Source organism: Nycticebus coucang, chromosome 8, assembly GCF_027406575.1.
Source record: "Nycticebus coucang isolate mNycCou1 chromosome 8, mNycCou1.pri, whole genome shotgun sequence".
NCBI lineage: Eukaryota > Metazoa > Chordata > Mammalia > Primates > Lorisidae > Nycticebus > Nycticebus coucang.
This window is the reverse complement of record NC_069787.1, coordinates 103,455,852-103,472,023: the sequence shown is the minus strand read 5'-3', so window position 1 is coordinate 103,472,023 and position 16,172 is coordinate 103,455,852. Positions and strand designations below refer to the sequence as shown.

General features: G+C 34.9%; 1 protein-coding gene across 3 annotated transcripts in view; it reads left to right on the top strand.

The window, feature by feature from the left end:
- Positions 1-16,172, top strand: part of STAG1 (stromal antigen 1) — a 411,299-nt gene that overhangs the window by 170,095 nt on the left and 225,032 nt on the right. For all 3 annotated transcript variants that reach the window (XM_053598524.1, XM_053598525.1, XM_053598526.1), the window contains one exon: positions 14,952-15,048. In XM_053598524.1, coding sequence (XP_053454499.1) covers positions 14,952-15,048 — 97 coding nt within the window. The remainder of the gene's footprint in view (positions 1-14,951; positions 15,049-16,172) is intronic.

Here is a 16,172-nt window from a genome sequence, read left to right as displayed (position 1 = left end):
TATCAGGAACTATGGCAGGCACTTTTGTATCTCCTATATGGCCTTCTATAGTAAAATGAATATAGCCAGCACTTAGTAAATTAATAATTTGCTGATGTGTTTTAACAGATGATTTGTTTTTGCATGTATAATTTTAAAAACAATATTGATTACTTTTAAGGAACTCATGTACTCTTGTTAGAAATTTAGAAAATAATTTTTAAAAGGATGAGGAGAAAGTATTCATAATCATAATTTTTAGTATTTGGATATATTTTGTCTGGTATTTGATCTGAGCTTATATTACAATTGTGTCTCTTTTGTAAAAGCAGAATGATTTAATTTTTTTCATTGTTGGTATTCCTTGAATGTAGGAATTTTTTTTTCTTTTTTTTTTTTACAGAGTCTCACTAAAGTCGCCCTTGGTAGAGTGTCATGGCGTCACAGCTCACAGCAACCTCAAACTCATGGGCTTCAGCTATTCTCTTGCCTCAGCCTCCCAAGTAGCTGGGACTAAAGGCGCCTGTCACAATGCCCGGCTATCTTTTTGTTGCAGTTGTCATTGTTTAGCTGGCCCCGGGCCAGGTTGGAATCCGCCAACCTCAGTGCATGTGGTTGGTGTCATAACCACTGGCTACGGGCACCGAGCCTGAATGTAGGAATTTTTAATGTATATTTCATATTTTGTGGATGTCATTTTTGTTTTTCCTTTTGATTACATTTTTATTGTTTTATAGTTAAAAGTTTAGAAAATACTGATGCTCATATTGTTTTCTTATATATGATTCACTTAAGTGCTAGGTCAAAAAAAAAAAATCAATATTTTTAAGGCTTTGTATAAAATTACCAAATAGCTTTCTTTTCCTACCAGAGTTGAAAATACCTATTTTGTAAAATCCTAAAAATGCTGAAGCTCATCATTTAAAAATATTGTTTGTCATTTTTAAAGATAAAAATGGTATATAACATTTTGTGTTTCTTTGATTAGAAGTAAATCAGATAATTTTTTCCTGAAATACCGTCCATTTATATCTCCTTTAATAATCTTTTAAGATTAATTTTTGTATGTAATGTCATAGCAAAATGTTAAGGATTGTTTTTGTACTTGCTGACATGATTTAGAAGAACAAACTATGTGTAAGTGGCTACAAAAATTCTGAAAATAAAGCATAATGAAAGACTTAACTCTTCCAATTAATACATTGTATTATAGTGGCATAGAAAATAATTAAATTAATGGCCAACAACTAGCAGGTGTATCACTCGAACAGAAACAGACCTAAGTATATTAATAATTAATGTTAAAAATTATATTTCTCTGCCACTTTTTTTGTCTTCATCGTAATTATGACAGTTGATTAACAAATAGGAAGAAAAGATTTACCTGGAATCATACACCAAAGTGTAGATGTACTAAAGATTTAAATACAAGCAATAAAATAATAATGCAATTACAAAAGTTTGAAGAAAAACTGTGATTTGGGAGTTTTAAAAGTATAAAAGCAAATTCAAAGGAAGCGATTGGTTTGTTTACTTTGTATATTTAGCATTTTACCATTTTGTAGTAGCCATCTTTTTCCTGTTTAGTATATCTAATCTTAAATGCCAATTTGATGTTAATATTGCCACCTTAACTTTTCTGTAGTTAATTATTTATCTGTTATTTCTTGATTCAAATCTTTATTTTTTTCTTTTCATAATCTAATTTTTTTAAATAAAAAATTTAAATGAGCTGGACCCAGTGGTTCGCACCTGTAGTCTCAGCACTTTGAGAGGCAGGAAAATTGCTTGAGTTCAGGAGTTTGAGCCAGACTGAGCAACATAGTGAAATGTTGTCTCTTACAGTGAAAATTAGCCTGTGGTGGTGGCATATGTATGTAGTGCCAGCCCCTCAGGAGGCTGAGGCAGGAGGATCACTTGAGCCAGGGGTTCACTGGGTTTAAGGCTGAGCTATGTGTATGATTTCACCACTGCATCTCCACCCTGAGCAACAGAGCAAAGCCCTGTCTCTTTGAAAAAAAAAGAAAAAAACCAAATGATATTGTTACCAAAATAGCAGCCTCCTCTTCTATCCTGTCTAATCACAATCCTACTTCTCAAAGGGATATTTTCATTTCTTTTAGTTTTGTACCCCCATGTATTTACATAATTACTTATTGCTATTTTTGATAGCATTGTGCTAATTGAATATGGTGAGCAGGAGGTACATCTAAAGCCTTAGTTAAAACATACAAAATCAACTGTTGGTGTTGTCTTTTTCACCTTCACCGCCTATATTCAGGAGCCTGTGGCATCCTCAGTAAAGTATCTGGACATTCACTGGTCTGGAACATAATATCAACCTGTGTGATGTTTTGTGGAGTGTAAGGACTATGAAGATATCTCTGGACTATTGAGGTAGACAGACTCAGGTGTGGCCCCTTATGAGCCCTACGTCCTGATATTCATGCTCTTGTGTAGTCTCCTAGGATGTGTTGAATCCTGTGACTTGTTGTTTGTAACCAACTTAATATAGCAAAGTTGATAGGGTAGTTCTGTGATTATATTATGTTATATAAGACTGCTAGCAGACTTGCTCTAGGGATTTTCCTCATTGGTCTGACAAAGTAAGTGATCACCTTGGAGAATCCTAGGGAGCATTTAACTGTGGGCAGCTTCTTGGCCCTGAGAGTTGTCTGTAGCTATTAGTCAGCAGAAGATCAGGGGCCTTCATTCTATAACCGCAAGGAAATGAATTTTGCCATCAACCTAAGTGAACATAGAAATTAATTTTCCCCAGCGGAACATCTAGATGAGAGAATACAGCACAGTGAGAACCTCGATTGTAGCCTTATGAGATTCGAAGCAGAGGATTCAATTAAACTGTGTTTAGACTCCTGAAACTATAGAAATTGTGAGATAATAGGTAACTACACAACCATATTATGGCAGAGACAGGAAAATTAACACACTGCTGAAGTACTGAAGGTATACTGTTGTCCCTTCTAGGTAAAAACAACTTGCTTTGAGTGGTTCATGTTATTTGGAGAAAAGGCATTAGCCAGGTCAGTAGCATATCAAGTGCCAGGGCTGCAACTACAGTTACTCACCACCTGCTTAAATTTGTGATAGTACACAATCATTCTCCAAGATCCTTCTGACTTCTGCATAGGCCAAACTGGTGAGTTAAAAGGAGAAGTAATGGGTTTTGCCAACCCTACTTTTTTTAAGTCTTTGATTAAAATGCTGCTGTTTATCCAAGAATGTAGTATTGCTTCTGGTTTATTGTTTCACAGGAATAGGAAGTTCTATGTACTTCCCTTTAGCCAAAGTTACCATAATGACTTTTAATCACATGGATCAGAAAGCTAATATGGGGGTTATGCCAGTTGCCAAGTATGTGTTTTCCAATAATACTCTGGAACTGGAGAAATAATGACAGAATGGGTTGGTGGACTATTTGGGCCCACTGTTCATCAGTCTTGAGTTGTAATTCTATTACATGACCACTGTTGGCCCCTAATATACCTGGTAGAACACAATAGCATTTTGAATCTCCAAGAATGACAGTATCTATTATTAATACATGAAAAGTCTTGATATTTCCTTTTAAAAATGAACAGTACCTCTAATTAGTGGCTCTAGGTCCCTTTGGAAAAGGGTTAGAAGATTTATCATGTGTGTACTTAAAGTAATTGTATAGAGACCTGGTCTCCACTTCAGGCAGAAGGTTTTAGGTCTGTAAACTGACCTAAGTCTGGATACTGGTGAGAGGCTATCACTTTTCGCTAGTCAGGTTTCTGCCTACCAAACCTAATGTTTTTGTTTTTATCTTATACACTGTGTTAGGCTGTTTTCCTTTCTTTCTTTCTTTCTTTCTTTTTTTAAACAAATGGCACTGGCAATGGAATATTTACTGCCAAAGATCTATGTAAGCCAAGACATTCTGATTCTCAGTATTTTCCTATTGCCCTTTACAAATAATGTGTCCATCTTATCTTCACTGGTTAATTGTGGCCACTTGGGCTGTGTTACCTTGGGATCCTATGATCTCCATTGAAACCTAGGAGTTCTTAATTACCACATTTCCTATGATCACACCTGGCTTACAAGAAGGAATAACCACAGAGTTTTTTAAGGAGGTAGATAAGTTACTCCCTTCACTAATGTTTTTCTTTGCCTTTTGAGCTCTCTTATGAAGCACAGTTGAGCAGTGTGTGTGTGTATGTTGTACTCACATGGTAAGTCTAATAATCCAACATTCCTCACTCCCTAAATCATTGATTGCATTCTGTATCAATATCAGCAAAGCTCTAGCATCCCAATTGTTAAATCCAGCTTTTCACTGCTCCAACCAGGTAGCTAGCATAGTCATTTCTAGGTGTATGAGCTAATGTATTAAATTTGGAATCTCTAGTAAATGTACCCATACCAATGAACTTGGCCTGATGTAGTGGGGGTTTTTTCAGTTTTTTTTTTTTTTTTTTTTTTTTTTTGAGATGAGTTTTGCAGTGTCGTCTGGCTGGAGTTCAGTGCTGTCATCATAGCTCACTGCAACCTGTACCTCCTGTGCTCGAACAATCATCCTGTCCCAACCTCCTGAGTAGCTGGGACTACAAACATGTGCCACCACACCTGGCTAATTTTTCTGGGTTGTGTAGAGACATAGTATTGCTCATGCTCAGGCTGGTCTCAGATTCTTAACCTCTATCTCTCAGAGTGCTAGGATTATATCCATGAGCTTAGTGTGGCCTGGTCTGATGTAGTGTTATATTGTGTCTTCTTTGGTAAAATATTTTTAGAATCTATTCCCATGCATGTTCCTCAGGTTTCTTTTGGGTATGCAGGATGTTCCCTCCTGGGTTACAGTGTGGACTTATCTCCTTGGAGCATGCTGAGATTTGACTCTAGTTATGGATCTAGTGGCAATCAGGGACTGGCTGTGGGTGGATCTTCAGGAGAATTAGCATCCCCTTTCAAAGAATCTGCCCATATAAAATTATCAGAAGGCTTTCTAGCCAAACAAGGTTAGTTTTTTCAGGCACAGCAAAGCAAGCTGTTGTTATGGAATGCTCAGAATTACTTGAGGGATGGAACTGTCCAAAATTGTTAGTTTCCTCTGATACCAACCAGGTCTCTCTTTTCCCGTTTTCATGATCCCATTCTTTGTCAGTCAAGGTCCTAACTTTGAGCTGAGAAACTTGGTGAGACTTAATTAAACTGTCGTTGCAACCTACACAATTAGATTTTTTTTGGCTTAAAAAAAAATATCAGTCCTACACCTAAATGAAATAAGAGATTCTTCTAATACTATCATGGAAGTTCTCTGGTTCTCAGTTCCATATGGTAGACAGTTGTACAGGAAGGGATAGTGCACTGCTTCCAGTGTGATTCCAGTGTGAGATCTGGGGTATGCCAGTGTCCATGTTGTGAGTGCTGCATTCCCGGGCTGGTGCACAAGGTCATAAAAGAACTGTGAACTTTTGGTGTTGGGCTGAAGCAGACCATTCCTGGATTTCCTTTCATGCACTTATCACTGATGGACCATACAGGACGAGCAAAAAGACCAAACTTCAACATACGAGAACCAGAAGAAGATTCCCCCTTCCTTCTGCAGTATCCTTCCAGAGCAGTGTTCTGACAAAATTTAATATACTTCTTAAGGTAAGGGAGAAATGATTGTAGAGTCTAGTCCACTTTTGCAAAGCAGACCCTGAAGGTTTAATTTGGAGTTTAGACACAGTACATTGATAATTGATGCAGAGGCTTTCCTCATATATCTGGTTTCTTGGCTGTTTGCTTATCTTATGAGGTGAGGCATTGAAAGCTCACCTCGTGTAGGGATAACGTTTGTCTGTTTCGTCTGACTTGTTTTATTGTCCTGACATTTCTAACATACTTACTTTTTCCTGGAATTGATGAATTTTATCTGGATATGCTTAGATCTGTGACATTTTTCCATTGAACCTGTCTACAACTGGATGAGCTCTGTTAACATTCAGATTTAAATCTTTTATTGATCAGGTGGATTTTTCTCTTAAAAATTATCAGTTTTACTTGTCTGTCTTTCCTTTCTTTGTTCTTTTGTCTGCCTTTCAAATAACTATCCATGTTAGATCTACTAAATACAGCTAACGAAATCTTTTACTCCTTTATTCACAAATTTTCTGTGTTTTTGTTTTATGTGTTGAGATTGTTTTTTCCCACGTAATTTCCAGGTTATTAGATTTGTTTCTCCTTAGCGATTTTTTTTATTTGTGCAATGAATCCAATATTTAAATTTCATTGCTTTTTAAAACTTCTAGAAAGTCTTTCCCACGGTTAAATTTCCAATCTGTTTCATATACGCTTTATTTAGTTTTTCTTTCTCCTTGGCTGCTGAAGGCATATTATTTTGCTTTAATTCTTTGAGGCTCTTTAATTCATATAGTGAAGTCAGATTGTTAGGGTCCTTCCATTGGCACAACTTCACATGTAATGGGTTGTTGTGGTCATCTTAATTCAGTAGTACTTTGCCATTCACCTTTAAGACTAGAAAGCAACTCAGTTTATCCCTTTGCCCCTGAAGTTCCTTTGGGGCCAAGAATTTGCCATAGGCTGTCCTAGAACCAAACACATTGGGACTTAATACATGTAGCTTACAAAAAAGATTTGGGAATCTATGAAGGTATCTCTTAATGAAGGAACAGAAAGACCTGGTCCATCCCTTGGGCCTTTTAAAAGAATACAAGGTCAGGCTATTATTTTGCCAGAATTCCTCTGATGAGAACTCTGTATGCTATAGTAATTTTAGCCAAGTCTGGTAGATCATGCCTGTAATTAGTTACTTGGGAAGCTGAGGCAGGACAATTGCTTGAGGCTAATTCAAGACCCAGACCAGGTGATGATATACGTGCATTACTGCGAAAGTTTTGAGATACACAAAAATCAAGAAGCGTAAAATCCTCAGGGATGGAGGGGAATAAAGCTTTCCCAGCAACACTGATAAGCCAACCAAGTTGAAACTTGCACAAGTGAATCAGAAAAGACACTGTCTATTGTGTTTCCTAGAAGTGAAATAATGGACTATAACACAGTCTTTCTCAAACTTTTGTAGTGAACAATGTAGCAAGACCCCATCTCTAAAAAAAGAGAGAAAGAAGAAAAATTAACTGAGCATAGTGATGGATGACTGAACTCCCAGCTACTCAGGAGGCTGATGCTGGAGTTCAAGACCAGCCTCTAAAGAAAGAAAGAGAAAAAAGGAGGGAAGAAATTGTAAAGGCAAAGTAATAAATAAAATAATTGTAAAGGCAACTTACCAACTGGTGAGAAATAGTATAAAAACTTGACATTTAGAGGACTAATAATTAAAATACTTCTGTGCCATTTTTATGTAGACATCACTATTATAGTACTAAACTTTAAACTTGGTTAAGTTACCAGGTTAAATGGAAAAGTATGTACATTTGTTGAAAATGGCTTTCTATTTCAAAAGTGGAGTAATAAAAAGGAAAGATCAAAACTAGATTTCATATCAAGTAAAAGTATAATATATATTAGTCATGGGGTGTTCTATTTTTCTGAAGAAGTAGTTTTGAAATGATGTTGAAATTGTAATTCTATTTCCAACTAAGGTGAAATGAAAACATGGGCCTGGTGCGGTGGCTCAGACCTGTAAGCCTAGCACTTTAGGAGGCCGAGGTGGGCAGATTGCCTGAGCTCAAAAGTTTAAGACCAGCTTGAGCAAGAGCAAGACCTCATTTCTTAAAAAATTGCAGGGCATTGTGGTGGATGATGCCTATAGTTCCAGCTACTTGGGAGGCTGAGGCAAAGAGGATCAATTGAACCCAAGAGTTTGAGGTTGCTGTGATACCATGGCACTCTACGCAGGACAACAAAGTGAGACTCTTATCTTTAAAAAAAGAAATAAAAAAAAAAAAGGCCAATGAAAAGCTAATATTGGCCTGAAACTGTAGTTAGTTAATATAGAAGTAGAAATGAAATTATGTTTATAGGATTAATCAGTTTGTCTCCACAAGACCCCAAAGAGTTATATACTAAAAATGTAGAACAATTAAAAAAAAAAAACAAAAAACACCCAGGCTTTAAACAACTATGAGAATCAATGTTTTTGTTTATACCTGAAAATAACAGCCTGGTCTCATGGAGTCATAAAGAAGTTTCTTTCCAACTATACTAATATTTGTATGTGCAAAAAAATTTATATCTGCATTCAAAGAATATATGTATATGATATTGCTAAAAGCTATGTTGAAAAAAATTACCTAAATATTAATTATATAGTTCTTCTCAGTTTGAAAGAGGAAAGGTCTTTCACTTGATTCCTGATTAGGGTCTTGAATTTGCAGTGTATTGTAATATATATTATCACCGTCATTTGCATGTCTTTCTCCAAAGCAAATGAATCAGCTCTTAAGCAGCATTATAGTATACTAATTCTCTATGCCCTCTATGCCTTCTCTATGCCATTCTTATCACATGGACCTATAACCAAGGTCCTATCAAATGGCTTACTGAGAATATATGTTTATCTAATAGAGTTAAGAATATGGTGGACTCAGTGTACTGCATCCATTTTCTTTAATATCAATATCCAAAATAAATTGATCTTTTCGGTTTACCTTAATGGGAGCTTTCAGACAGGTTTAAAATTCATTTTTAACTGTACTGATTGTTTTGCTTCACATGTTTGTGTTTCTTCTTTGTGGCATTAACAATTTTTTGTCTTCTCTTTGTGTTTTCTTTCTCAGTTTAATATTTTTCTAACTGCCTTTTATATTCCTTATGGTGCAAACTGGGATATTAATGTAGTACAACATGATAAAAGTATGATTTTAGTAAATGTCATGAATTTTGTCATTTGACTGTAATTTATGTTCCAGATGCTGCTTATTATGGCCTTTTTGTTGAGGATCTATGGCTGAGGTGTCTTTTCTTTGTAGTAAAGTCTTAGAATTAAACTGTTTGGATTTAATTGAGGGCATCCAAGCCTATCAGTGTCATAGTTTTTATTCATACCCTTCTCCATGTTTTAATGTGTATGTTTGTGTATGTGTACGTGTGTGGTTGGGGGGGAATTAATTTATTTTAAAAGTAAAATCATACTTATTTCTTTAATAGTCTTCAACAATTTTATCATGGCTAAATCTATAGATTCAGCACATTTGCATTAGTACATATGTTTATGTTTTATTTTACAGTATGGCTATAGTATAATTTAGGGAAATATTCCTTTGTAGATATTTAAATTATTTAGGATTTTTTTTCCTCAAGTAAACAATGCTGTAATATCCATGTACTTATGTATGTATTTTTTCTCTAGATGAAAGAAGTGCTCCATGTAAATATTGGCAGCCAGAGGGCCAGATTTGGCAGAGATGACTGGCTATCTACCAAAAATTAATTTTTCCTTATTCATAGTAGAGAAAGTTTAAAGAGGCCATTTCTCTAATCCTGTGTATCTGGATATGACTAATTAAATTCTTGCCAATGAAATATTGACTGAAGTGATAGACACCACTTCCAAATCATACAAAAATTTCCTATGAAATTTTTTTTATGATTTTCTTTCTCCATTAACTGTTTATTAACCTTGGAAGGCACTTATAAGGATACTAGAGTCTGTCGGCCTAGGTCCCAGAAAAATTTTTTGTTTATAATTTGTGATTTTGATGTTCTAAAGCTACAGGACTCTTTGAGGGTCTGTGGTTATGTTATTGAAAGTATTCTTTCTAGTAATGTTGGAATTAGGCTGCGTAATTTTCCTTGCCTTCCAAATAAGGACAGTCAGCACTGGAATGTTACGTTTATTAAGGCAGATCATTAATGTAGACCTCTCTTTAATATGTATTTAATCTATAATTTAGTTATAAATTATAAATATTTAAAGCTATATGCTTTCTTATAAATACTGCTTTAACTGCATTCTGTAAGTTATATGTTTTTTTTTTTTCATTATCGTCAGTTCAAAATGGTTTCTAATTACCGAATATTTGGGGGCGTTTTAGATGTATATTTTTTCTTAATTTCTAATTTAAATCTGTGATGGCCAGGGATCTATATTATTTCAGTCCTTAAAAATTTACACGTGTTTGATTTATGGTCTCTTTGGTGAATATTTTTATGTGTACTTGAAAAGAATATGTGTTCTGTAATTAATTTTTTCTAGTAAAATTTTTCCTTTATGTATTTTGAGACTTGTTGTTTGGTGCATAAATTGAATGTTATTCCATCTTCCTAATGAATTTATCCTTTTATCATTTTAAAATCTTTCTCTTTATGTTTGTTAATATTCCTTGTCTTAATTTCTATATTGTCTGATATGAATATAGCCGTAACCAGTTTCTTATGGTTAATGTTTGCATGGTGTAGTTTTTTTGCTTTTTTTTTTTTTTTAATTGAAGCCTATCTATGCTCTTAAATTAAAAGTGTGTCTTGTCCATATCATGTGCTTGGGTCTTTTGTCCAATTTAGACAGTCTTTCATTTTCAAGAGAAGTGCTTAGTCCATTTGCTTTTATTTTTGGTTTTAGTTTTTTAGTCTGAAAAGTTTTATTTTCCCTTTATTTGAAGTTTTATTTTCCCTTTATTTCCCTTATTTTATCATTGACTCAGCACTTTTGCATTACTACATGTATTTATGTTTTATTTTACAGTATGGAAAGCCCTCATTTGAAAGGGCTTTTGTTTGTTTGGCCAGGTTAAAAATTCTGGATGGGCTGGGTACATTGAACTGTAATGTAATGCCTTTAACCCTAGCTGTTTGGGAGGTTATGCAGGGAGATGGTTTGAGCCAGGAGTTCAAGACCAGGCTGGACAACACTGGACAACCCTGTCTCTATAAAATTTCTTTTAAAAAAATTAGTCTGATGTGGCGTGTGCCTTTTCCTAGCTACTTAGGAGCTGAGATGGAAGGATCACCCAGAAATTCGAAAGTATAAAGTAGTGAGCTCTGATTGCACCACTGCCCTCTAGCCTGGGTGACAGAGTGAAATTTCATCTCTTTAAAAATTAAACACACACACAACTGGATGTACAATGTTTTTGCTTTCCTTCGTTTAACTTACATATGCCATTCCATTATCTGTGGGCTTGTACTTTTTTTGACATGAAGTATGCTATTATTCTATACCTTGCTCCTCCGTGTGTACCCTCTGGCTGCTTGAATTTTTTTCTCCTTATTGAAGATTTCCAGCAGTTTGATTATGCTGTGCCTTATGTGGTTATTATTATTTTTTTTTAATTCTTACCCCATCCATAACAAGCTGAATTATCTACTTACCTGTGCCCGTATTTGGCATTGCCTCTAAATAGTCACCAGTCTTTGTCAACTTAAGACAACCACATCTCTCCATTAGTATTTATTTATTTAGTTGAGAGTATTTATTTATTTAGTCTCATTTTGTCACATCGGTAGAGTGCAGTGGCTTCACAGCTCACAGCAACCTCAAACTCTTGGGCTCAAGTGATTGTATTGCCTCAGCCTCCCAAGTAGCTGGGACTACAGGCACCCACCCTAGTGCCTGGCTATTTTTAGAGACAGGGTCTGGCTCTGGCTCAGGCTGTTCTTGAACTCGCGAGCTCAGGCAGTCCACGCAGCTTGACTTCCCAGAGTGCTAGGATTACAGGTGTGAGCCACCGCGACCAGCCTCTGCAAGCTCTTAAAAGGTATAACTTGTGTTTACTTTTAGCTTAATCAAGTATATTTGTATTGTTTCTTAAACCATCCTTTTCCCCCTAAAATTGAGATAATCTCTTTTGTCATAGGTTCTTTGTAAATAGATCTATTTCTGTACTTTGTTTTTTTTGTATTACTTGTTTTCTTTCTTTCTTTCTTTCTTTTTGCCCCTCTTCTCTTCTCCCTTTCCCTTCTTTTTTCCTTCCCATCTCCTCTTCTTTGACAGGATCTTGCTGTATCACCAGACTGAAATTCAGTGGTAGGATCACAGCTTACTGCAACCTTGAACTCCTGGGCTTAAAGCAATCCTCCTGTCTCAGCCTCCTAAGTAGCTAGGACTACAAGTTCACACCACCATGCCTGGTTTTTTAAGTTTTTCTGTAGAAAGAGAGTTTTACTTTGTTGCCCAGACTGGTCTCAAACTCCTGACCTAAAGTGATTCTTACACCTGGACCCCCCAAAGTGCTTGGATTCCTTGTGTAAACCACTGTGCATGGGCTCTTATTTCTGATAACATTTTGTTTTTCATTTCCTTTATAGGAAGTTTATTATTTCTAATGCAAATTCCTGTACTTTGTGTTTCAAGCTCTCCATGTATATAACTGGTGGAAGTATATATTGATCCTGTTACTTTGGGAATTAAAGAAAATTTTAGTCACCATGTTTAGAGCACATTCACAATTCTAGGCTCCAGGCAGGAGTGGGTAAATGGCTTCTTCTTCAGCTTTGTGCCATACTTTTATAAAGTAGGTTGCAAAATATTTGAGCTTTGGCCTGAGGATAAAAGTTTCTAGACCTGCTCTGTTGGCTCCTAGTCATCACCATCATCTTGAGTTCTCAGGACCTTACACATTTTCAGCATAGCTGAGCCTTGAACACATATCATGGTATTCTTCCTTCTTCACCCTTTCTTACTAAATGTAATCTTCTTTCAGATTTTCTGTTCACTTTAAAAACAAAACCTCTCAGATGGTAATGTGATAAGACGGAAATAGTATTATGTATCTCCCCAAAAAATCTTCTTTTCACATTTGTTAGAAGGCCAAGTGGTTCTCCTCAATAAAAGGTTATTAAAGAGGCATATGCCCAACCAGAATGGGTTAAAATAAAACAACTGAGAGTACTTAGTATTGATAAGGATGTGAAGCATCTGGAAATTTCAAACATTGCTGCTAGAAGTATAATTTACTGTATTTGTTTTGGGAAATTGTTTGGCATTGTCTACTAATCCTTGACATGTGTATAATGTATTAACAAGTTCACTATTGGGTATATAAAACAAAAGAAGAGTGTTTATATCCTTCAGAACATATGTACAGTTATGTTTATGATAGTCCTAAATTGGAAATAGCACTCATGTTCTCGAACAGTAAAATGAGTAATAAATTGTGGAATAGTCATACAATGAAATACTAACAAGCAGTTCTAAAAAAGAATTAATAATACATATGTACATAAAAGTGTGTTTGAATCTTACTGATACTACTTTGCTTGAAAGAATTCAAAAAGATAACCACCATTTACATGATTTTCAAAAACATGTCAAGTCAATTTATGGTAATAAGCATCAGAATAATACCCTTTGTGCTAGGGATGGTGACTGATGAGAAAGGAGCATGAGAGAGCCTGTGTCATTTCTGGAAATGTTTTATATCTTCATCTTGGTTATGGTTACCTGGGTGTATATATTTGTGAAAATTAATCAAGGTATAACTTAAATTTATGTGTTGCACTATATAATTAGTATATATCAACACACTCAACTTTTAAAATCTTTTATTCTATACCTTTCCTATTACCCCTACCCATGGAAATCTCAATCCTACTGGAATCACATTAAATTTGCCTCATGAATTGAGAAAAATTAAGACTTTTTGATATGGCACTTTTTAAAAAATAATTCAGAACACAATATTTATTAGGGTCATTTGTTTAGATCTTGCAAGTTTTTATAATTTTTTTTTTTGTTAAGAATTCTTTTGAATTCAATTTTAGGTATTTTTAGTTGTAAACAGGTTACCTATCCATTTGTGTTTCCTGGTTATTGCAATATTAAAAGGTTATTTTGTACATTTATCTTTTGTCAGTCACCTTGTCATTTTTCTTATGTTAATCTTTTGAATCACTTTATTGGAGACTATTAGGTTTTCTTATCTGTAGGAATGGAGAAATGTCTTTACTATTTTCCTAATTTTTGCATTAACTGAAAACTTTAAACCTATGTCAAATGGCTAGGGGTTTATCCTTGCCTTATTTATTCTTGAAGTTGAAATGCCTAAAATATTTAAACATCACGTATATTTTAGTCTCTCTCTTTCTCTCTTCTTGTTTTTTTGGAGACAGTCTCACTTGGTCACTCTTGGTAGAGTGCCATGGTGTCTTACCTCACAGCAATCTCACAGTCTTGGGTTCAAGTGATCCTCTTGCCTCAGTCTCCCATGTAGAAGAGATTACAGGCACCTGCTGCAACACCCAGCTATTTTTTAGAGATGAGGTCTCACTCTGGCTCAGGCTGATCTCGAACCTGTGAGCTCAGGCAATCCACCCGCCTTGGCCTCTCAAGTGCTGGGATTACAGGGATGAGTCAACATGCTGGCATAGTCTTTATCTTCTTTAAATAGATTCCATCTAATCCTAGTTTTCTTAAAAATTTTTTATTCGGATTAGCAATGGAATTTTATCAGATATCTTGACATCTAGTAATATAATCATTTACTTTTCCTTTTTTGGATAAATTCAGATATTTGATTGCCTTATATTGAACTATTCTTATTTTCCTGGAAAAAAGTGGTTTCTGTTATATACGATGTGTTCTCCTTTTAACAGGATTTTTTTTTAATTTTTATTTATTTATTTTTTTTTTTGTGGTTTTGGCCAGGGCTGGGTTTGAACCCACCACCTCCGGCATATGGTGCCGGCGCCCTACTCCTTTGAGCCACAGGTGCCGCCCAATGTGTTCTCCTTTTATACATTGGTGAATTAGGTTTTATGATACTCAGAAAGTTTATATGTATGCGTAAGTTTTAATATTATTATCTATACTTGCTTAATAATTATTGAACTTCGTGGAATTTGTAAGGTCAAGTTTATGTTATACTCTATTGTGAACAAATCTCTGAGACCTCGTAGCTTACCTTGTATTGGCCTATAAAAGTAGGGAAATTTCTGTTTTATTAGGCACCAGAGAAATAATTTCAGGTAAGTAATTTTCTTGTTTAGACAGCCACACAAACACACAAACTTTTTTGAAAATTTATTTGCTATAATACTAAAATTTTTTTTTAAGTTTTCGTTTTTATATTTTTTTCCCACAGTCCGTGGTGGATGACTGGATTGAATCATATAAACAAGACAGGGACATCGCACTCCTGGATTTAATCAACTTTTTTATCCAGTGTTCAGGATGTCGAGGTACAGAATGTTAGAATAAATGATATACATTGAGCCTGTCAGTCCAGCAATATGACTTTTACTTCACCTGCTGCTAGTCATATATAATTCATCCTAAAATTGTATTCTAAAAACTTCTTATGATAGAGAAAATTATTGGTTAAGTTATTTAAGTATATTCTGTTTTTGTACTAGCCTAGTTTTGCTCCTATAAAATAACATTTCTGTTCAGGAAATTTGGGAAAGAATTCTAAAATTTATTCAGTAGCTTTATGAATTGATTTTTTTAAAAAATGATAAGCTCTTACAATTTTTATTCATATTATTTGTACATATGCTCCTTATTAGCATGTGTGCTATTTGTCCACATTTCTTTATTTTGCATCCTTGCCAGTAATTTGGTCCTTATTTCATAGATATGCCTCAGCCTCCCAAGTAGCTGGCATTAGAGGCACCCGCCACAATGCCCGGCTATTTTCTTGTTGCAGCTATTGTTGTTTAGCTGTCCTGGGCCGGGCTCGAACCCGCCAGCCTCGGTGCATGTGCTGGTGCCATAACCAGTGTGCTACGGGCGCACAGCCATTTCTATGTATTTTTGAAGAAATGTGCATTTCAATCCTTTGCTCATTTTAAAATTAGATTATGTCATTATTGATGAATAATATGAGCTCTTTATGTAGTCTGGATTGCAACCCTTTCAAGAATATCAGTTGCAACACTTTTTTCCCGTTATCTAGGTTATCTTTCTATTTTTTCCTCTTTTTTTAGATGATATCTTTTAATGCACAAAGATTTACATTTTATTGGATACAGTTAATCTATTATTTAATTTTTTGCTCATGCTTGTGGTATTAAATCTAAAAACCCACTGCCAAATCTAAGGTCATGAAGATTTACCCCTTTTTTAAAATTTTTTTTAATTGTCTTATATTTTAGATTTACGTTGTTAATCCATGATTAACTTCTATATATGGGGTGATTTTAGTTTGTCTCTGATAAATGGGAGAGAAAAATCATTTCAGTTCTTCTTTTATTTTTTTGTCAATTATTAGTTCCTACCCTTGCCCATTTTTCCTTTAACTACCATTAGAATTCCATAAAAGGCATCTTTCAATGAAGTAACTTTTAAAACATTTTGCTTAAAG